Source organism: Limanda limanda, chromosome 3, assembly GCF_963576545.1.
Source record: "Limanda limanda chromosome 3, fLimLim1.1, whole genome shotgun sequence".
In the NCBI taxonomy this organism is placed as follows: domain Eukaryota; kingdom Metazoa; phylum Chordata; class Actinopteri; order Pleuronectiformes; family Pleuronectidae; genus Limanda; species Limanda limanda.
Genome location: NC_083638.1, coordinates 5303849 through 5328586, shown reverse-complemented (window position 1 = coordinate 5328586; position 24738 = coordinate 5303849). Strand labels below are relative to the sequence as shown.

The following is a 24738-nucleotide window of genomic DNA, read 5'->3' as shown; positions in this document are numbered from 1 at the left end:
GAGTCAGATTATGATCAAAAGGAACTACTTGGTAGATTGCATCATTCGACCACTTTGGAAATCCAACATGTTTATAGCTCCTGGAAGACATGCACGGCTCGGCATAGTCTGTTCAACATATGAGATTTAAGAATATTTTGAAAGAAATAAATACAACAGAGCTTGAGAGAGAAGATCAAATCCTGTCTCCTGTCAAAACATTAATTTTCAAACTAAAATGTCCTCCAATCACATCCACACAAGTCTTTTAACAGCTTTCTGAAACTATTACTGAAGCTGTTGAACAGTTTTTAAAAAATAAAATCTCTGCAAATGGTATAAACATAGGTGGGCGCTAAATGCTCCAGATGCATGATTTTAAGATGTAAAGAACATAATTGCTCAATCATAAACGCATCTCGGTACATTTTTATCAACTAGTAGAAATTGACTCTGCTGCACATTCTGTTAATAAAGCAACACCTCAGCTTATCTCCACAGAATTAGCATGGACAGGTTAGCTTACAGCCTCCGTCTGCACGGAGCTTCTTGATGCAATTTGCTCCTCTCCTTAAAATAAGTCAGTCTCCCCTCTATCCCAGAAGCCTTTAAAAGCTGGCACTACTTAAAAGGAATGAGCTGTAACACAATAGCAACAGTCAGTCAGGCACAGGCAAAGGCGAGGAGAAAGAACTCAAGCTTGCTCTCATGAGATCCCTGCACTCCCCGAGCCGGACATCAGCAGCGATGCAGAGCGGTGGCTGGGCTCTTTCATTCAAGTGCAGCCTTTTCTTTCTCTACCCTCGCCCTCTCTTCCCCCCCCCCCCACCCCCTTTTCAAAGTAACATTGCCAATGTAATTTTCCATGAGAGCCGCTCCATTTATCAAGGCCAGTGGCACACTGAGGCAGCTGATGAATGCCTTACTCCTCTAGATTTGTATAATGAGAGGTGGGAGAGTGAGACACACTCAGAGGTGGTTAGCACTTGTACCAAGGAAGTAGAGATGATTTATTCAGCATCCGAGAGCCAAAGCTTTGGGGAGCTTTAACTTAGGACACCGACAATGTAGCCAGGCTATTACACATCTACCATGGAGAACCAGATTGCAACTGAGACACATACTGATTAATGCCTGGATTACACTTAGACAAGGGACAGCTTGTGCTTTTAAATTAACAGACAAGCTACAACGAGGCCGTTAGTCCAAAACAACACCGTCTCATTGTATTCTTTCATTTGACAATTTAAAGATGCCAATTATAAAAATATTTCGAAACAGGTTGCATATTACTCAACGTAATTCTCACATTCTGGAAAAACAGTGAGAAATTAAAGAGCCATGTACAGAATCTACATTTGTCATTTCTCATTCGATTTTTAAACATAATTTAGTAAATGACTCGTAGAACTGCGACATTTAGTCAATCCATCGCAAATAAATCAGTAAATATGGCAAACATTTCCAAATTCAAATTTACTGGTCATATATTACAATTTACTGGATTAAAAACACGCTCATTCGTCAATATTGAAAACGATCATTACTTGCAGCTTCACACGGAAACCAAGCTACTGTGGCTAATGACTATTGAGGAAATGGGATTCCTTTGCCACATCTGTGATTAAACAGTCATGTAAAATGTCCAATGTAGGGATTGTGTCGATTTCTGTTACAGAGGCAACATTTTGCTTCCAAGACATTATAATGCAAGCTGTAGGTGTTAGCAATAGCATTGTTCTACGAATCGTAGCATAGTGGTCACAGTTGGAACTGCAGAACTAACTATTGTGTTCATTGACCATTAATGTGCTGATTATAAATTATTTCATCTGTGATATAAACCTGACACCTTCAAATCTCTGGTTCTGTTCCTCAAAAGACTTTTTAATTGAAAAGGAACAATTAATATAATAGAATAAGGCTGTTGTAATTCTAAAGCATAAAAATGGGTTATTGTCAACCTCATTGTTGTGAGCACTAGGTTTGGTCCATGTTTAGCATTAATGTTGTTGTTGACCTTTTTATATATATATAAATATGTATATGTGTATGGTATATATACAAACACACACAAACATATATATATATATATATTGTTTTTATGCAGTTTAAACAGATCCATCAAGCGTTAAACTGCACTTCCAGTCCAGATTGTTGTGCGATACAAAATAATCACATCCTTTTACCTCCATCAGAGATAAATTTCACAGGTTAGTTGCTTGAAAGCAGCTGTGACCTCTCTCCCCTTTATTCACGGCTGTAAACCAATTCATGTGCTTCCCCCTCAAAAGCCTTTTCATTCTAAAGACATTACGATTACAAAGACTTTCCTGAAATGTCCTTTCACAGCAGTCGCTCCAAGGAGTCTCTACGGCTAGTGTTCATTGCTGGGTGTCCTGGATTTAAGGAGCCAAACAGGCGTCTTCACCGCCCATCCCCCATGCCACTTTGAGAGCAGCAGGAAAACCGACGAAGGCGTGCTTTGCACCAGCTCCCTCCCCCACACCCTGCTCCACCAGGCATTACTGGGGCTTGTGGGATTAAGAATGGAACACGATGACAGACAAAAACAGTCCTCAGCACCTCCCTGCTCGGCTGTCTTTTATACTGGGAGAGCATGAAAAGGCTGCTATGAGGCACACAATAGACACGGCGATAGATCAACTCTGAGTGAACAAGATAAGTGTGGGTGAACAGCTACACGGATCTTTATATTGTTCTTGTACAACAATGTCAGCGTTGAAATTGTGAGAAGGAAAAAAAAAAAGAAAAGTGGAACGCCATGTGACATTTACTTAACTTCACAGGCATAATGTGATGTATAAGACTGACATTATCTATTATCGTCTAGTCTGACTCTGCACAGCACATTAACACCCATGGCTAATTACAACAGATGTTGGCTGGTACTAATTTCACCGTAGATGAGCTTAAGATTTTTATAAATATCAAAGCACTTCTGGAACAATTCAACAAAAGAGATAAGTAGGAGTGGGTTATTTCCTGAAGACGGACTCGGCAACATGTTCGTGAAGGATGCCCTTTCACACTGAGTGCTAGTGGAAGAGAAAACAACTGTAGATATATTTATGCATCACATGTCATGCAGCTTCGGGGGGGAAAGAAGAACATCTCCACGCCTGCTGGGCGAGCCGACCACAACACACATTGCCAAGAACCCTGCAACGTTCACTTCTGTGGTGTCTCACTGCGTTAATTCACACAACAATGTGTTATGACAGTATTGTTTCAAATAAACCTTTTCACAAACACAAATCCAGAGCTGCTGGCCTCTGGGAAGACTGATAACTGAGGGGAGTTGTTCTGTCTGGAACATGTGAGCCCAGGGCACAAGTGAAATTAAACAGCAATGATGAGGAAAAACCTACAGACAGTGTTGGGGAGTAACGGAATACATGTAACGGCGTTACGTATTTAGAATACAAATTATGAGTAACTGTATTCCGTTACAGTTACAAATTAAATAGATGGTATTCAGAATACAGTTACATTGTTGAAATCAGTGGATTACATGACGGTACTTCTCTGTTTCACGAGTTTAATCACTGTCTCGTAAATCCACCGGAGGCAAAGCCCCCAGGAAGCAGCTGGAGACCAGGGCTGCCGTAAGAGCGCCCGGACCCCGGCGGCGTGAAGAAGCCTCACCGCTACCCGCTCGGGACCGTTACAGGCCCCGGGACCTTGGCTCTGAGAGAGTTCCGTCGCTACCAGAAATCTACGGAGCTGCTGATCCGCAAGCTGCCCTTCCAGCGCCTGGTGAGAGAAGACCGACCTGCGCTCCCAGAGCTCCGCTGTCATGGCTCTGCAGGAGACCAGCGAGGCATGCAGGGTTCACACCGGACGCTGAAACGACGCTAAAATAATATCACCCGTTGACCCAGTAGTATAAAAGCATATGGTCACTTGTTGCTCCAACATTAACTGCAACAGCGTCCCAATTTAATGTCATCCATCTTCAAGAACTTCTCCGCTGTTTGCTCCGTTCAATGTCGGGTGTCGAGGGTAAATTACGTATTCTCCGCCCCCCCCCCCCTCTCTTTATTTAAAACTCCAGGACAACAGAAGGGGAATACAAACTATGGGATGCATGCTTTATCATTTATATCATATAAAATATGTCATCAATATCGTTTAAAATCCTTTTTCAGTGTGTTTCCTGGAGCGATATGCTCGCGTCAAGCGCAAAAAATAGACCCGACGCCGAAACGATCGCTGCACGGCGCGAGGCAGCCTTGGCGCAGGGGGGGGTTCAGCCTCCGGTGAGACCCGCACAGAGGTGGGAGTGGATGGGAGCCGGACATCCAGCGGGCCCGCAGCATCGGTGGAGAGAGAGTTTAAACTGCTGCTGCTCCACTGACTATAACAACGCCGCAATCATACACTTAAAAAATGCAATACAAACCGGAAGTATTCCAAGTATTCAGAATACGTTACTCAGATTAGTTAATGTAATGGAATACGTTACAGATTACATTTTTGTGCATGTATTCTGTATTCTGTAACGGAATACGTTTTGAAAGTATCCTTCCCAACACTGCCTACAGAACACTCCTGCAGGCGGCGTAGCTTCATTTAGACATCAATTTTACAGGCAGCACAATAACGTCTTTATTTCTAAGAGACCAATTGGCAAAACAATTTACCTCTTTGAGGCAATGCTTATAACGCTGCAAATGACTTTTATCAGATTTAAAAAAAGAAATATTGACAACAAACATGGAGGACGTGTTGGAACATAAGTCGCCCAATTCACAGCGGCACAATAAAGCCTGATAATACTACAAAGAGAAAAATAATACAAGACTAATCTGTGAAAATGACAAATTCAACGATCAGCATGAAAATAGAGTTTAAAGAAAATAGAGCTTACCTTTTCATTTTTCACCTTCTTTAACGTCTTGCATTCACCATTACCATTCTCCACCTCCTCCGGTTCAGTTTTCGCGGTCAATGCTGGTACTATCCCAACTGGTTCAAGTGCAATATTCCCCATTTGATTGGCCTCAGCCAAGTCTGTTGATTGTGTGTTCTCAAAGGACGTATTACGACTATTCCCCAAAGCGACTTGGGCTTGAGACACGACATCCTTCTCTGCAGCAGCAATTGCTACGACTGGTGCTCCATCTGTTTTGTCCTTCTTACTTTTCCCACCAGCCCCTTCCTTCTCCTTTTTACCACCTAGAACCCCTCGGGAGGCTTTGCCCCCTTTTTCCATGTTCCTCCCAGAGGTGGAATTACCGCCAGCAGCTCCTGCGATCGCTGCTGTACCTGCCGGCTCCCCCTGAGTCCGTCCGGCCGTTTCTTTTTTACCCCCCTCTCCGGCAGAAGCTTTGTTACTATTGTCTTTAGAGTTCTTGCTGCGCTTGTATTTGGATTTGCTCTCCTTGCCTTGAGAGCCAGACACTGGGCTAACAAACCTGATGTTGTCAGGCAACGCTGCCACGGCACTGGGTGGCGCCGTCATTCCGTCCTTGGTACCAGACATCTCGAGTTTGTCTTTCTCTAAGTCAGCGTCAAGGTCAATAATCAGATTTCCAACACCTATATCCCACTCATCCCCGCTGTCGTAAGTGTCCACCGCATTAGAGTCCACACCTTTCCCGCCTGCAGTGCCACCACTTAGGGACATTTTAGTGCCAACGGCCCAGGATTTCCTCAGTGAGGTCCGACACCCTCTCAGACGGTTGGGACTTGGGGGCAAGGGTTAGAGAATCCTCACGTTCTGCTTGTTGCGGTCCCATTGAAACACATATTCCCTAGAGAGACATAAGAGAAACACTGTTAGATAAGTCTAATAATTCTGCCACAGGAATAAAAACCCACAGCTTTGCCACAACAGAGCCGAGCATTTCATTTGGTAGAAGACACAAGAAAACCGCTTGATCACGAGCCAGTAACTCTCTGGTGATTGCTGTGCAAACCACTATGGTAATACCCACTGGTGTGACAGCCCCGCTCTGAAAACCCTCTCTTCATAATCACTCCCCACAGTCGTCATGGCAACCATGGGAAATGTAGCCCAAATCCTGCTCTGACAGCCACGGTGGCCCCACTGCTCTGAAGGACTGGCTGGCTTTTCACAAGGCACCAATGATAGTGTCACTGCTGATAAATAAGGAAATAGGGAGTCGCTGGTCTTGCACCCCCCCCCCCCCCCCGTATGGTTTATGGAGCCGTGCCTTTTCAACTCAAAAGCACATCAGCAGTCTTGCATTAACAGAGGATCTTAAAAGCATTGAATGAACCAGTTTATGTCTCAGGAGAACAGCTTTGTTGTATTTCTTTTACACAATATGGGCCAAAGGTCGTCGTGTTTCATATCTTCACAGAGCAGATAAACATGGATATAAAACAAATCTTATCTGAACGTCAATAAATTGAAGCTACTAGCTTGAATTTCACAATTCAGGTCAATCTTTTACTCGGATTAAAGATCATTTAGAAACCGGAAAGGGCTTTTTTGTGAATGTGAGGATGAACCAGAACAGAACAAACAAACAGTCAAGACTATTTTCTGGAAATCGTAGCACTTTCAGTGTTGTGAGAGCTCACTGCATGTAGGTAAATAATTAAAACTCACATCCCTGGCTGTCCTCTGCCTTTGCTATGAAGCACATGAAGGATAAGGACGTCTGAGCACAAAAGACTCTAGGGGTGGTGGTGAGGCTGATGAGATCAATCCTGCCTCAAACACCGAGGATTCTCTTTGTGCTGCAGAGACGCGACTGACAAAATACAGTAAACATGGAGCAGCCCTGAAAAGACGGCTTGGTAAAATTGCGAATGTAGGTTCTTAATTCTGTTTAGTAGACGTGTCTATTTTCTGCAGCTTAAATAATGATTCATACGTTTTTACATGGTATGCAAATCATTTTCATGCTAGAGTTTCTCCTTTTTATTTGGCTGCGTTTTATTTATATTCAGGTCACGGTATTTTCACTTATAGCGTCATAGTAAACAGTGCTTTAACTAAGATCCCATGTAACAATGGTTTAATTCAATAGTGATCCTCTAATAGAATCCAGAGCTGCAATGTTTAAAGAAATGAATCTGTGACTGTTGATAATTATTATCCTCAGCATTTGAGAAAAATGCCTAAGAACCACTGGTACTAGTGCCCCAAATAATAGGTCTGGACACTTTTCTCTGTCATATTTAATCGTAAAATTAATGTTTTGGGTTTTGGATTGTTGGTCCATTAAAACAAGCTCACAAAGAGAGATCATGTTGGATTATGGGTAATTTTAACAGACCTATTTAGCTATTATAATTTTTTTCCAGACAGAACCATGAATTGAAAACAGCAGGTTAATAAATTATGGAAATAGTGAGTGGCAGCCGAATCCAAATCTGAATTGCTGTAAAATTGAACAAAAAAAAAAAGTGGTTTACTTCTGCTACGGTGAAGACGAAATTTAAAAACCTTCCGAAATTGCCAATTTTTGCTGAGCTATTGTGCTCCACTTGGGAAACGGGTTGAACTTCTTTATCGGTTCAATTTAGAAAAACACAGACAAACAGTAGACTTCAAAACACAAACTATGAGCTCATTTTAAATGGGCTTATCCATTCAAGTCATGTAGCATCTTGAATAACTATGACAGCATCCAAAAGAGATTGTATGGGGATATCGACATATTTAAAAACACAACAAATGCAATAAAAGGTTAATGCTCCAGTCTTAAAACTGGTTGTTCCCACTAGGGGTGGGAATTGGCAAAAATGTGACGATTCAATAGTATTGCGATATTTGGGCCACGATTCAATAGTATTGCGATTCTGCGATATATTGCGATACTGCAAGTATTGCGATTCGATTCTACGATTTATTGCGATTCATGTCCCCCATATTATTCAAAGGCATTACAAAAAATGAGGAAAATAAGACTGCTCACCTCACTTCAAATGTCACATTTAATTCTGTGAACAACATTGTCTTCTACACATTAACTGAAGTGGTAAAACTTTGTCCTTGAACATTCAGGACACAGGACCTTTGTAATTATTTTCTGAATAGGAGACCTCTCACATGAACGCTGAGCTCCCAGCACATAACTTACAATTATTTAAATACAAAACAGTAACAGTAAGCAGACATAATAGAGTAACATATACCTGAGAATAATCATATAAATAAGAGTAACCTAGAGCTTCAATCAAATTGAGAATAATAAACAAATGTGTACTACTAGAGTCCAGTCCAGTTGGCTGCAAGGTCATGACCCAAAATGTTAAATTCATTTGGGAATATTGGCAAAATATCGCGATACTGAACAGAATCGATTTTTTTCCCCCCACCACTAGTTCCCACTGACTGACAGAAAACGAGTCATGTTGTACCATCTAACATTACCCAGCTCTCATTAGAACAACAGTCCAACATGGCAGCTGGGTCACAGAATGCACAGAGCTCATGTTGATTCAGTTAAGGGGCCATTCATATCCCCCCCCCCCACCCCACAGCAGTGACAGAGGTAAAACTGCGGAACAATCATTTGATCACCGTGCCGACTTATTCCTCACAGATGGCTCCCCAAAGGAACAACAGTCGGTGGCAGGTTCTGGAGGGTGGGGAGATGCAGCTGTCCCTGTTCGACTGGGTAAACAGTTGTGAGGTCTAATTTGTTCAACACCTCCACAAAGGAGAGGTTGTAACTCTATCGGCTGTTGACCTACTGTACTGCCCTTCGCCGGAACTGCAGCGCAAGCCCCTTTTGAAAAAGCCCACACTGAGGAAATGCCCCAATGAGTTCCCCGTTGAGCGAAAGGCACGCAGGCTGTGCATCTCCCAGAGTGCTCGTCCTTTTTTCACAGATCTAGTTTCATTCAGCTATCTATCACAGAGGCCACAGAAGGGGTGACGCTGCATCGAAAGTACAGAGGAAAAAAGGACTGGGGTGGGGGATGAAAAAGTGATTTCTGGTCAATTTGCCATGGAACACAACTGAAATTGGACCTGGCATAATGTTGTTTTCTGCATGTGACGGATAGGAACACCATCTGTGCATGAAACTGAAGTTATGTCATCTATAAACAAGGCCTCTGAAACTCTGAAACTGTCTCCATTCAGGCACAAACCACAAGCAGGGCTCATCAAGCCACTGTGACTTGTTGTTTACGTGCGACAGACAGCAACAACACACACACACACACACGGGCGGAGAGATCCGAAGTCAGACTGCAGAACAGGTAATTACACTGCGAGTTGCACAGTTTAAAATCGGCTCCTCAGCTCAGGCATGAAGGAGAAACACTCTCAATAGAAGACATGTGTCAACATGAAAATTACACAGTACGGTTATCGCTGTCAGAACTATCTCTGAATGAGAGTCAGAGAGTTTTTCAAGCGGTATTAAAATGTAGCTACTTTAAAACCCTGGGCCTTGCTTGAGTCTTAATAAATGCATATTTACTGGCATGAAACTCAGCCCACGCCTTTGCTCAGAGTAGGTCCTGCTATAATTACAATCATAAAAAGTTTCACCATGCTATGATGTTTTTTATTGAGGTATATATATATATAGTCATAATGATTATTGCCTCCTCTCTGCTCCCAGTGCTCCAGATCTCATTAAGGACTGAAAAATGCTTCACCAAACTTACTTTTACTCGTCTCGCGGAGATTCAGGGAAGAGGCTGGTTTTACGATCGCTCACAGACGAGAGTGTAACGCCTGCAAAACCTCAGCTACATGCCCTGCATAGCTGTGGCTGCGTCTATCAAACAAGCAGTGACTGGTTGAAAGGTGAGGGATATCCAGGAGCACTTGTGCTGAGCCAACACCCAACACAGAACTACGGCAATAAAACGCATGGCCAGAGCACCGAGATTGTTTGATTAATACTCTTTTAAATGGGGAGTGATTGGGTGCGTTGACTTTGGTCTGAACCACTTTAAAGACTTTACTTTCTAGTGGATTATTCTTTGAGGTCATGACAGGCAATCCTACTCTCATCCAAACAACCCAGAGGTATTTGTAAACTCTTTGTAGAAGACACCATGTTCACTATTTCAGGAGTAGTACTCAATACGGGCAAGTTCTCCTGACTCATTGCAACAACATCAAACATTTACAGCGACATTGCAATGAGGAATCAACATGAGGGAGAGGAAAACACAAAACCAAACACTGGCTTCATAACACGAAGAAAGAAGATGCTCGTTCTGATGTCAGTAAATGGTTATTTCAAGTAAAGGTGATAAAACCAGCAACGTGATCCGAAATTCCAGGAATGTTGTGTATTCAGCACTGTATGCACAAGCTACACTACCTCCAAACTGGGCAGTAGCAAGCATAAGTATCCTATGCTATAATAACATTACTGCCACGAAAGCAGATTTTTTCTTTGACTAAGAAAATGTAAAAGGAAGAATTGGTTATACAGCCTTCTCGGACTGTTTCTACACGCAGTTCATGCTGGAATCGGTGCAGATCTACCTCTTCCCCATGCAGAGAAGTGATTGGGTATCGTTCAGGGAATTGATTAAGAATCAAAACAACTGCAAATCGATAATTGCATCAGAATCAATAAAAACAGGTCAGCTCTTAACCAATTAAAAAAAGACCTGCTGGTGAATGCAGGATCATTATTTTTGTTTTTTCCTTCCTTTACTAAGATAGAAATGTACTCAGCTAGTACAGGTGATGGTGAATGAGGAGTCTTTGGCCCAGTCAGCATGTTTATCAGTAAATATGTCGACGACAGGATCTCACATCCTCCAGCAATGGGTGACCTTACCGGAGCTATACTTGAGCTTATTAAAACATATTTCATTTAACCTACTTTAGAAACTAAAAGGAGGTCACAGTTGGTTTCCTACAGGCTGCAGCACCTTCCTGCGTCTCATGCACAAGAAGCTACGTGACTCAAACTGACAGTAACCCAAGAAGTGTGAGATCTCTGGCTGATTAGGCCTGGATGTCCAGGGTCTGGTGTGAGGCAGTAAAAATAACAAAGCTCTCGCACAAAACTGCCTCAAACCGTGTTATTCTCTATAACGGCTTTCAGGAAAATGACGCACAACATGTACGTGATAGAAATCCTGCACTAGTGTCAGTACCTTGCTTTGCCTTGTTTATTCTCCCTGGATTTGTGGCATCAGCAGTTGAATCAACAACAGAAAATCTGACAATACCTGATGCTACTAATGTAATGCCACAAACTAAAAGACTCCCTGTCTGGTCATCAATAAACCATTCTTCAAAGATGGGCTGGACCCAAACGGAGCCAAAACAGCAGTTTGCAAGGACACAAGTAAATCAATCGGTTACACGTTACGATCCAAAAACATTCACTCGCTGTTGATATCCAGCAGTTCTCTCCTCAATCCACATCGAATGGAACATTTCATAGAGATTCTACCCAAGAAAGTGAACCTCCCAGAAAAAAACTTGTGTAAAGACGACCAAAAATAACCCTGCAAGAATTTAATCAAGTGCAGAGTTTGAAGAGACACATTTTAAACATATTAACGTTATTGGAGAAATATATATTTTAAATCAAGCAGATGGGGCTCGATGAACTTTGAGTGAGTAAAAGCGTCTAATTGTGGGTAAACAGGGGATAACAAGCGAATGTGTACACTTAGAATAAGAGCTACTTAATGGAGTGCTCGTCGAGGGCACTGTAATTACGTTGCAACAGCTTTTAGAGATGATCGCCCAGAGAAGCCAACGCTTAAACATAACATGAGCAGAAAACTTTCAAACCAATCACAATCTGGACTCACGCAGAAAAGGGCTGCGTGTGTTCCCTTTGATTACGATATCAAACGATTACATGAAAGAATGAGGACTTGCTCTTAAGCGGCTTGAAGATAAAGTCAAGTCTGTGTGAACTATAATCAAATTGAGCTAAATATCACACTTTGAATTATAAGAAGCAAACAAATGTGTTTTTTGTTCTGGCACAAATCAAAGCTGCAGCGATGACATTTGCTGTAATTTGAAAGAGGAAAAGCTTGACACGGTGATCTCAGACTCATTCCCAGAAGCATGTGTCTGTCACAAAGAACGTGTTCTTTGGAAGTACGATGAGAAATATCAGCTGATCCTTAAAATTAGGAGAAAAGGAAATATAGAGTTGCACTCAGTGGAGTTTGAACCTCTGCCAAGGCCCAGCAGTTCCCTAAATGAAAAACAAGCTACAGCTAAGTCCCAATTACTTTCCTCAGCTACACATCAGTGGTAATGGGTTTCTAGCTCTTTCTGTCAGTAATAATAATTGAAATTAAACTAGATCCAGACTTTTATTTGAAATCAAACAAAGAAGGAAACATTCACTCCCTGGCTGCTTTAATAAATGACGACGAGAACATCATAATTTAGTGGAGCTGAAAAGGTGGTGGTCAGTATGAAGTGGGAATCCGACCCATTCATGAGCACAAATAAATAAATCACATTGCGGCTTGTCTGTGGCACATGGGCCCCGAGTGTAAGGAAGCCTGGATCTTAAAACACTGACAAGGTGCCACATTGATTTTTTCCTGTGCTCAAAGAGACCAGCAGGGAACAGGAGCAGCTCCATTAACATGCTCGGCCATTTCACTCTGCCGTGATTTCTGAATTACAAAAGCCAGTCACTTAGATTCTCAAAAGCACCCGTAATTATCTCTGGTCTCGTCGTTCTGTAATTGAGATTCGATATAGTAACAGCGGCAGCGGCATCTACTGTGATTCACTTGATTGTACTTGTGGTCAATTTGGAAGCTCACCGACTTCATGCCTGACTAAAATGTGTGATTATTGTAAATGATATAACATAATCAAATCAATTAAAGACATACTGTGGTTAGAGAAGTCTCCATACTCTGCTTCAGTCTGTCGATGCCACTTAACCTCATCAGTTTAATTGATATTTGTGTCCTGGTCATTATTTTTGCACAACATCTCTGTAGTTCGAATGTTTAAAAACCGTTTTGCACCTGCAATGTTATTGGAGGATAGAGAAAACCTTAAAACTTAAAAGATTTCAATTTCTTTTAGAAAAGCTGCAAGGAAATCGAACATTTTAGGCCTCAACAATCCCCGAAAAGCTTTCAAAATTCTGTATTGCTGAATGAGAACAGCTCACTCCAGAAACTCAAGAGTGAGTCACTTATGTTGAAAACACAAAAGGTAGAAAAATTGCAGGGACGTGTCAACAAAGCTGTTTCGCCCAAATGATAAAAATCACAAACTGTATATTTATCAGCAGGGAGTCCATTTAACTTAATTACATTTCCTGATGTGCACAGACACTGGGTCCTGGCTCTCGCTCATTTTCACTTGCATCAGGGCTGCACTTCGAGATAAGATTAAATGGGTTCTGTTAAATGTACATTTCCTCTTTTCCTGAGTTTTCCTCTAAACTGTTCAGGATAAACAAGCTGAACTTTGAGTCGGCCGACAATGTAGAGAATTTACATTCCAGCTCCAAATCAAGATAACTAATTACTAATGTGAAGATACCACCAAACTAAAAGGGATAGTTCGCCAAAAAATGAAAATGTACTCATTATCTACTCGATGGAAACGGCTTCAAGTCACACTTGCTTTAAAGTTTTACATCGCAAAGGTTTTATTAAGGTACCAATGGTTTCAAGATGGACTTTTTAACCTTTGCAGTACTTGGATGCCGAGTATACATAATATACACTTTACTACCAGAAGTAAGAAGGTAAAAGTGAGCACACATGGTTTAGCAAAAAACGTTCATCTCTCTACTTCTGCCCTAACACATGAATCCGATATTTGCCCTTTTGATTGAAAGTAGGGGTAGAAATTAGGTTAAAGGGGATAAAGCGGCTGCAAGAATGCAGATCTCCAAAGAAAATACCACTTAACTCAATCTGGTCCTTATTTCATTGTGGCTGTAACTACATTTTAAAAAGCAGCAGATAAATTCGGGTTGCTAACGAAAATTGCAGTGACAAACCCTGCAATAAAAGTGTGTTGTATCTTTAGTGTTGTCTATATGGAATTGTTTTCCTCATCGCTCAATGCAACATAAAGGTTTTCTCTTCTTGATCCAGGGTGAAAACAGAACAAGACTTGAATAAATGTGTTGGGTAAATTATTGACTTAAACGCAGAGGGAGAAGAAAGAGTTGTGAAAGGACACGGCCCGGGGCTACAGAGCAGACAGTCCCTTGTCTAACACTGCTGGGTGTGTGTGTGTCTTTATCTGTGTCCTTGTGTATTTGTCTTTGTGGCTGTTTCTTTATAACGTGCATTCCTGGAAGGGCAGCCTGCCAGACAGGATTCTAACAAAGTCTCAGTGAAAACTGAAAGATCCTGCACGGAATAAATTCAGTCAAGCTAATGGCATCTGCATACATCTTCTCTGGACACTTTAATCTATGAGAAACCAGCTTTAATAACCTGAAGGATTGTGAACGGCTGACTTGCAGAAACAAAGCAACTGAAGAACAGTGGTGCAGCCGCTCCTGTGGAGTCAGGCGTCAAACTACCAGGAGACAAACAGGCCACTGCTGAATGATTCATATACTGCACTACTGTTTGCACCGCGGACAGTTGAGGTGTTGCCATGCAAGTGTCTAACTGGAGAGAGGGCAGGGACAACCATTAACCTCAAATAACTGCCAGCTTCTCTTTCCAGCAGCTGCCCGAGAGAAGCCGAGTCAACAAAGCTCGTCTCAAATACCAGCGTCGCTCTCACATGGTGGCTTTCCAGAATCAATGCAGCAGTGATCTGTTCCTGGGAGGCACCAGTGTCACATTCAAGAATTGATGAGTATCAGGAGTAGGCACCGATTCAGACGCAATTTCACGATTGATTTCAAACTGGGAGTTTTTGACACGGTATCAATTACGGGACAATTAATTCTTCTGTATCCGATTTTTCTGCCCATCGCGTTATAGCAGGCACAGCTTCTTACCTCCACCTGATATGGATCCATCCTGCAATGGAGTCCTGCTACAGACGTTGGCAGTGACATGTGACAGTGAGCGCTGACACTTACGTACGCACTCAATCCCGGCTGGAAGTTGAAACGTTATAAAAAGCATCGATGAGAGAGGGAGAGAGACATGGGTGAGTCATTACAGCAACGGTAATGTATCTCTCTTCAGCCTCATCCAGTGGAGCAATAAAACCGGACTTTTATTACCATTCCCTCACATTTGTTCCTACTCAAGAACAGTTTGATTTCTCGGGCTGTAGACAACTAAGAATCTCTTCAGACAAACCAGATTTCAATAAAAAAATATTCAATGATTCTCTACAAACTGATTCTGCGAAAATGGAGGATCTATATGCGCGGGACAAGATCTTGAGGCTTGGAGGCTTCCATTGCGTTATTGGCTTTTTTTCATCTGCATACATATTTTAATAGCTGTTCAGAGAGATTACCCCAAATGTCTTCTGGCATGTATCCACTGAAGTTCTTCTCTCCGACCCAGACTACCAGAAGTGCTCAATCTGCAGCTACTTCAGGGGCCTGAAACGTCCCCAGGAACAACAAACAAACAAACAAACAAACAAACAAGCACTACACTTGAAAAATCTCAGCAGACTGAGACTGAGAGATCTTTAACTTTCGGGGGGGGGGCAGCACCAATAACGACTTGTTGGCGCTGGATGTTTGCTTAATCTTTCAACCGGAGTTGACTCCCACATTTCAACTCACGTTAACCCTCGTCCATCATTTTCAGATGCAGAAAAAAAACTGAGCACTCGCCCGTTTCATGTGGTCTTAGATTTCTGAAACTACCAGCATCACTGCTGTCTCCATGCTGCATCAGGGATCTTGGGGGGAGTTCCACCAGTTTGCAAAAGGACTAAAAATACATTTGCTTCTTTCACAGGTGTAGCAGCCCTGTTAAACAAATGTGCTGCCACTATGATGAATACAAGTGCATCAACCTCCAAAATTCCAAGTCAGCCGCAGGTCAGGGATCAAATGCTCGGCCATCCTGAGAGCGAGAACACTTTATCTTGGGTTGTCAATCCGCCTCTTTCTTATTCTACATGCCTGTCTGCTTTCCCTTTCTCCAACACTGCCAATCTTCTTTTATAACGCCTGTCAAATTAAAATGCAAAGCAAACAGACTTGACTGTCAAGACGTTCCGTGCTCCCTTCAGTGTCGGGGTGTTTTTTCCTCCTTCACATTTCCGTGTGGTGCAAGCAAAACCCGAGACACTCCACGTGTAGACAATGGCTCAAGTGTTGTTTATCGTTTTAAGCGTGTCCAACATATTCACAGCTTTGAGGATCTCAACATTACTTTGCTACTAATGAACTGAGCAGAAGCCGAGTTGTCCCTCTGCTCCTCGTGTAGGTGCCTCCTGCGTGGGAACTGATTTATAGTTCAGAGGAGCATTTAACCCACGGATTGTGGCGGCACCGCTCCCTCACCAGATGGATGTGTTGTACATTATCAGGATGTGTCGTGCATTTATTATCCGCCCAGAGTAATTGGTTATCCTCCATTTACTCTCTCGGTTATAAACAAAGCTGACTGTGGGAAGAGGGCGGCTTCCAGAGGACAAAATACCTCAGAGTACACATTCGTCTAACGTTACTGGAAAGAAGCATTATCAAGCGTTTTCTTCAACGTGCTTCGTGTTGCGTTTTCCTCTCGAACAAATTCGACCAGCAGTGGAAAAAGCAAAGCAAGCTGGAAAGCCTCCATGTTGTGGAAGCAGCCATTGCCCGGCAGACAGATACCACAACATCAACACAAAGACATAAATCTGTCTTAAGCCGTTGAGTGAAACGTTACCCACCCATTTTTTTTTATTTCAAAACAGTCAGGACGGTCCAATCCACTTATGTTAAAGCCACAGGATTGCTTCCCCGACTGTTTAGACAAATGTCCGCAGAGCAGACGTTTTTTATAATGTGCAGTAAACATCACAGCCACGGCACTGAAGAAGAAATCAATATGAACCGCCTGCAGCTACACCGTGGGATCCGTCCAGCGTCATTACTGGGTTTTTCCCCCTCTGTAATGGGTGAGTGAAAAGTGTATGATTACTGCAAGTGTTGCTTAATTCGCTCGTTTTCGATTAACTGCATTGTCAAAGCTTGGGATGTTGTGTGTTTTTTCCCCCCCCGTGAGTTCCATTGTGGGAAAACTGTGCAGCACACGTCTGTCAGAGCATGACGTCAATTCTCTGTCGGAATAAGTGAATCTGGTTCCATCATCTTGTTCGATTGATGGGAAAATGAACAGGGACAGAGAATGACTTCCTGCAGCCTGATCCGATCAGGAGCTTGTCACTTGTGTCTATATTGATGTGGAGGAACCCACAAATGAGTTAAGTCAGAAAAGGTTCATCATTATTCTTTAGATTTGTTCGTTTGCCGGTTTCCAGGACGGTCTGTTGTGTTGCATTAATATTTCAAACTGCATCTTCCATTCCGTGCAGTCTCCAGGGCTTTCTGGATGTTTTTTAGTTTCCTGGAAAAGCATAGCTCATTTATAGGAGGTACTGAAAGATATTTTAAAGAGTGCTGGGCTGAAACCAACAATTGATTTCACTGTACAGCTACCTATTATTTTTTTGGTTAATCAATTTATTAGCACAATGTCAGATCGACATGTTGTCAATTGTTGAACCTACAGTCAAAAGCCCAATAATACTAAGTCTTTGTCTTATGATAATAAAAAATTGGCAAATCCTATCATCGAGAAGCCATTACAAATAAATAGCAATTCCTCTTTTTACATAAACATATTTTGCCATTTCCAACAAACAAGTACTTTTATTTGCCTTACTTCAAGACTTTACACCCCAGACAGTGGAATTGTTGGTGTGTTAGTAACCAACACGAGCAACCCGTCTGTACAAAATGGTTGACAGTGGTCCAAAAGCGGTTGCCAAGGGAAACTGGACGACCAATACTGTCAACCCTAAAGAGCCTTAATGCAACCAACTAATTGCTGAAACTGACTTTTGTCCAAGATTAATGGATTGAGTGGTTGAATCCATTTTGTAATAAGTAAAAGGGAAGAAAGTGAGAGAGAACTAGTTTCTCTGGCAATGTTTTTACAACACAAGAGCTGAAAACACGTATTGCCTGCTAAACTAGCCCCGTGATATTTGCACTGTTGTTCAGAAGAATGAACAAAGCTGTTAATCCCAGTTAATTCTTTAACCAAGCACAGTGAAAAGAACTGGTCATTTTCACTGTGAGCCTGAAATGACAAAACTTAATTTGTCTACAAAACGTGAACCTGCTTTCATGTCAATATATTACTAAACAAAAAAGGGATCAAAACTGTGGGGTTTTATAATGTGGTAGTGAGAAGAAGTAGTGGAACTGTAAAAAGAATCACTGCTTTGTTCAAAAAACAATAAAAGCATTTGTTTTAAATCGCCGTTCCACTTGATGATGGTTTCTTTTCACTTTGTGCTGCTTTCAATTTTGCCGTCAGTGGATTTTATCTCATTCGCCCGTCGATATCACAAGTGAGGCATGTGTCATCGGCGAGAGACAATGCTCCTCTTTGATTCTTCCGACAACAGTGGATTCTGCAGCGTGATGAGGGCGACGGGGACGGCGCCTCAGAACCACCCACTCGCTGCCACCCTGATGCAGTATTGATGCGCTCGGAGGAAATCTCACACATCTTCACAGACCTTTCGAAACCCAAATCTCTATGAATGTGTATTTATGAAAGCCTGTGACATTCCTACAGATAGAAATCGGGGCGTACAGCATCTGGGAGGACGTGAGACTCGCTTTCTGCCAACAAATTGATGGGCCATGTCTGCAGCAGAGCGGCAGCGATTTAACACCATTTTCACGCTGATGTATTAATCAGGCATTTGTCGACGGGAGATTGTTGTGTGTGTGCTTTGCAGTGAAAAGATCACCAGTGTCAGGAGCAAGTGAAGCGAGAGTTGCAAACAATGTCGTGTTGCTTATGAGTGGGTGAATAAAGACAGTGCTGAAGGCAATAGTGTGTTAAACGTACTAATGGTGTTTGACAGGGCGTCATTACTGCAACAACAAAAAAATCTCATCAATTTGAGCCTGAATTGACTCGTAATTTCAGAGGCTTTTCCCCCCCGACAACGCAGAAGGCGATACTTCAAACCACAGGCAAATGAGACAGCGTTTCTGCAGCACTCAAGACTGCACCGCACCACAAAAGCTGACAATATCTTTATAGCGTGTGTGGGGGAGAGATGTGTGTAACCTGGGCTTGCGTCCCAGGAAAAAGATGGATCACCAGTCTCTGGCAAAGCAACAACTGTGCAACAAGCACTCAAAGTGTGCTCTTTTCTGCTATAACTGGATTTCACTGCAGCGAATTGCCAATCACTGCCATAAAAACTCAAGCAGAATTGCATATTCTTTGACCCGTGATACAACTTTACAGCTCAAATGATTTATGGCCCAACAACTAAATAGCAGCCACAGGGGAAACAAAGAGCTAATATTTACAGTTTGCGCATGCAACAATAATACCGCAGGCCAACTAACAACTCAGATGTATTTGCCTCCACGAGAAATGACCCAAGCTGGTCCACATATTGGGGGGGGATGGATCAATATTGACTATAGAAGCGCAAATCCATTTCAAAGCCTTTGTTTACTCGATGGCATTTCAAGTAAACCACAAGCTGTCAGAACAACAACTCGCTGAACAAGCAAATAAAAACAGCACCAAGCGGTTTTAATTCAGGATATTTACAGACGGTGAAGGTCTGGGAGTCCAAAGGCAGGTTGGTTGCAACATTAGAAACTTTTCCAAATGCTGCTTATAAAAGAGCATTTAAATATTTCTCTCAGGTTCAACTGAAACTGTTAGTGAAGACTGCAGCTGAATTTAGTTTACAGTGGAAAAGTTCCACCGACATCTGCTCAATGTGATATTCTCTCCCCAGCAGCATTATACAAAGTACTGTACAAAACTCCTATTACAGTAAAGTTTATTACAGACCTATTCACTTGTTAAACTTTGTTGCCAATTGCTATGTTCGCCTGTTTACTGCAATATGCAGCTGTAGGACTCAGGGAAATAAAGAGCTCCATTCTGTCTTAGGCCTGCCACTAATGGATATTAATAATTACCTTAATAAATTGGTCGGCCTTCAACATCAGCAATTAAAACCACAAGATGATATCATTGAGTAACCAACCGTATAAAACCCAAAGTTATTTTTCACATTTGAGAATTAAAAACAATTGGAAATATAATTATTTCAACAATAAATAGATAATGACAATGGTTTGACTAATCACTGCAGATCTACTCAGGATTAGTCGATATCTAAAGCAGCAAGATTATAACAAGGGACAAAAGATGAATGAAATCCTGAGAAAAATATCTTTCTAGATGTTTTTCTTCACAGATTCAAAAACCATATTCCTGTCAAATGTAGCTGAATACAAACCAAGCTAGTAAAGACTGATTTGTGCATCTGCATTGGCTTGAACTGACAATTACTGAGGCCTATCTGGAAGTCAGATCGGATCAGGAACGTAATGCTGTTTTTCCTGGAGACTGGCGTGTCTTGCTGGAGCCTCCCTCCCCCTCCAGCGCTTTAACAAGCCCATCCCCCCATCGTTCAGGTGGACCACTCGGAATAAATCTCAACCCTGGGAAAACCCTGTGTGATGGCTTCAACTACAAAGATCCTCAGTCTCATCTAAATCTGTCAATGTGCACTCACCACTGCACAAAAGAAAATCAAGAATTTCATATGCTTCTCATTTAGCAGGTCTGTTTTATTTTATTTTTTTAGATATCTCTGCCAAAGTAGAAACCAATAATGCATGGAATTTGTGAAAAGACATTCATAAATGGCTTGGTTCAATTGATGTAAAAAAAGGTACTTTTAAAGGATATAGTCCAAATCCTTTTCGGAGGTTGCCATCAGCTGGTGTGCAGCCATGAGATGACGGGAGCCCCACAAAGCCAAAATAATCCCCTTGTCCTGGACTAATCTGTTGCCCTGGACCTCTGAACAAACACGGCTTGTTTTAAGGTTAAACTCTCCCCTTACACACCGTTTCTTGGATGTCCATCCTGGTGTGGAACAGGTTTTAAAAAGGTGAACGGATGGGCAAAATGAACCCAAAACATTATACAAAACGGGTTTTTGCAGGTCAGGAATCCTATTTCCCTCCAGTCATGTATCTACAACAACACTGAGTCAAAGCTATGGCAACATCACATACATTAGTGCATTCTATTATGATTTGTTTCAATACTCTACCATCTAAAAACAACATATCCAAGCAGCTCCATTATCTCAAAAATCACATCTGGTGGATAAGAAAATAGCGGTTTCCTCAAGTGGCGTTGCGCTCTTGTTCCGCCCGGGCCCGCATCCAAGCACTGGCCAAATTTACACAACTCTGACTACACTATAAAATGTCATGTTATTGTGTGGAGCTCAGGGTCTTACATTTCACTTCCACTTTGCAATTGATGGCTCTGTCAAATTGTATAAAAATGCGCCTGGCGTGCTACAGCGCAGCTCCGGTCAACGGTTACCACTAGAAATGACCAGTAAAAACCAGAACTGCTCTCGAAGCAGCTTCCTACCTCATTGTAAAAAAGATGAATTTTCCTTGTAAACATGAGAAGGAACCAATGTTTGAGTATTACAATAATTAACCTCAACCCCAGATGTCTAACATTTTGGTTGCCAGATACATGGAGTCACTTTTGGAGGCTATGTGAAATAGTCTGGGCGTGACGCTGCTATATTATTATGTTTTGTATTGATTCCCGTAGGAAAAAGCATAGAGAATAAGGGGTAATATGACTGAAGATACACCCTCTCACATTGTATAAAATCAATACAGAAGTCAGTCGGTAGCGGATCAATACCGACTAAGACCCTCACAGTCTGAGTGAAAACCTTGAATCATTTATAGGAACAGCTTACACATTAGAGAAGCTCGAGCACCATTGATCCTCTCGTTGTGCACCGGACCCAAACATGGCTCATTTAGTTAAATGGTTCAAATACTGCAATAGTTAAGCTCAACACTTAATTTGTAAGAGACCCTGAAAAATCCCAACTATTAATTATGTCCCTATGCATGTTTGTTTTCGCCCCCTTGCCATCTACGGTTTACATTGCTCAGTGTATGCGAGTGGAAATCTCGACCTTTACCTCCAAGAACCCAACTGTGTGGGTCTGCTGAGATGTTGCTGAACAAAACCACCACACATCTGCTGCTAACTGGGAGGAAAGAATGTCCCACATGCTCCCAAATACAACGTAAATACATGGCAAAGATGAGACGTGTGTTTACTGCATGGCATACTGGAACAAAGTGGATTCACAGCACAGTGAAGTGTGGCTACAATTCCGCGTGGGAGGGAATTCAAGTCATGTTACGCACGCCTGCATTTATCTTTATGGTTTTTGTCTTTTATCAGTTTCACGAGCTCAGAGTCATTAGCCAAGTCCAGAAAACCTAGCTGCCAAAATGCAAAGTGACCAAACTGGTTTTTGGAAATTAACGCCGTGCAGCATTAGCCGGGAAGCGCTTGAGGCTCTTTGAGGAACAAGTGAGGCGTCTCCCTGCCAGATATCCAAAGTGTCCTCCCTGTCTTGGTTACTGGTTTGTTTGTATCTGCACACATAGGACAGACAATAGGTGGCTCACAACCAATCCAAAGATTCCCATTGAACGGCTTACAATGAAAACAAGTCTTATGGCAACACTAATCTCTATTCATGGACACAATTAGCCAAATCTTTGGAGGGCAACGCTCTACAGCCATTTATAATCAATAAATCAATAGGTTATTCTAACTGTTTAGACCCAACGCCTGAAAATGTCCCCTTGGATCTGGGAAATGAGATTTGGCCTTGTATCCCCATGTTCTAAAATATAATTTACCAAATGACAAATCAATGAAATGAATGTTTAAATGGAAGATTCTTAGTTACAACACTAAAACAGGTCATGGATTATAGATCTCCTGGATTTGTTTTGTTCAAAGCATTGTGACCAAACACAGTCGCACAATCTCCATCTGTCTCCTGAACAGATACATCTGCATTAAGCCAATATTGACAAGTGCATTGGCCGAGCTTGTTCCTTGGGTCTGGCTCCACTAACTCATCCTAAAACTGAATCTGCTGTTTTTTTCCCCCCCTGTGAGATAATGAAAACGACTCTCTGGATCCAGCAGCCCATTCATTCGGACGCACCAGATGGTGGATTTAGCAGTTACACTGTCAGCACTAAGCAAGTCGCACATGGACAAACTGAAATATGCAACACAATTTGTCGGGAACAACCAATCGTGTTGGCAGCGGCAACCAAATCGCTCGCTTTATCGTTTTTCCTGTGCAAATACGCCAAATTCAACTTTTAGATGCATACGGCTCCAATTTTTAAAAGCTATCATTACACGATGCGTATTTACCGACGAAATAAATAACGTCGTAGGTAAACAAAATAGATTTCCCGCAAAGTAGACCCCTTTTTCATAATTTGCATGATTAGAAGTTAACCTACAGTGAGACGCCATGTTTCATGTGGTTCAGTCTCACTTTGTGAAGCAGCTCAGGCCACAGAGCAGAGCCCAGGGTTAACCTGCAGTGGTCCAGGACAAGAGGGAGAAAACGAAAACTGTAATTGAATGAGTCACTTCGCTGGAGATTGAACAACTCCAACAACACCAGCCAATGAAAAGAAAATGACTAATCTGGACAGAAGGGTCCCAATTTATCCCCCCCCCCTAACCCTCAACCCCAACCCTACCACCCCCCACGTCACAAATCCCAAACTACAAAAGGTTTATTAGACCAGAATCCACCATTTCATGGGATCTGGTTTCCTGAAGTTGCAGCAGCACACACACACACACACAGCAGAGTGGTGGAAGTGAAACACATTGTGTTGAAACCTCAATTGCAGGGTGGAAAAACATGACATTTTAGGGGGTTTTGGGGGGGGTGGGGGGGGGGTGTCCCTTGTCCCCAGCTTGGGAGACACTGTGTCCACCACACTGGAGGAATCCGCTGCTTTAACTTCTGTGACAATCCTGCTTTCTAACAATACACTTTACTGGGAAATTAAACAAAATGCTAGGGACACAATGTGTGTAGTGTGTGTGTGGGGGGGGGGGTGGTTGTTAGCACCCGCGCTCCTCTAACGCCGTTACTCGGCTAACTAAGCTAACTTAGCTTCTCTACAAGGCAGCACTTTACTACCAGGGAGCTAGGCTAGGTTAGCTTCGTGTGCGGGAGCTAATCGGGCTAATGCTAAGCTAGCAGGCGGAGGGAGACAATGAGCCCGGAGCGCAGCGGCCAGCACCGGGCTAGCTGCATGCTACACGGGGGGGAAGCTAACCCCCCTAGCCCGCCTACCTCGCACGCAAAGGGGGACGTTAAATAGCTGGTAAGTCGCTGCATGGACCAACAATAGAGAGAGAGAGAGAGGGAGGAAATGGAGCAACTTACCGACTTAGCTACCCACTCCTATCCCGAGCCCCGCTCCGGCCATGGCGGCGAGCGGCTCCGTGGAAACAAGCGATTCACAATAAACCCGCTGGAGCAATGTGGAGACTCCCCGAGAGGAGGAGGAGGAGGAGGTGGAGGAGGAGGAGAGGCCAGCGACTCACTGGACTTCTGCCATCACACAGAGAGACCCAGTCCGCTCCGAAGGGGGACCACCGAGTCCCCGGAACATCGCTATCGCTGCCCGACCTGACTCCGGTCCTCCCGCGGCGACCCTGTGGCGATTAATCCCGCAGAGAGCAGCGTCTCCTCCGGGTTAGTTCCTCGGTTCCTCCGCGTCCAGC

The 24738-nt window shown here is 42.7% G+C and overlaps 1 protein-coding gene across 2 annotated transcripts in view; it reads right to left on the bottom strand.

Annotated features, from left to right (window-relative positions):
* The window catches only part of LOC132998765 (zinc finger protein 609-like), a 66852-nt gene extending 42114 nt beyond the window's left edge, over positions 1 to 24738 (bottom strand). For both annotated transcript variants that reach the window (XM_061068510.1, XM_061068511.1), the window contains exons 1-2: positions 24398 to 24738; positions 4874 to 5759 (exon numbers count right to left, since the gene is read on the bottom strand). In XM_061068510.1, the coding sequence (XP_060924493.1) occupies positions 4874 to 5632 (759 nt within the window). In that variant the 5' untranslated portion in view covers positions 5633 to 5759; positions 24398 to 24738. The remainder of the gene's footprint in view (positions 1 to 4873; positions 5760 to 24397) is intronic.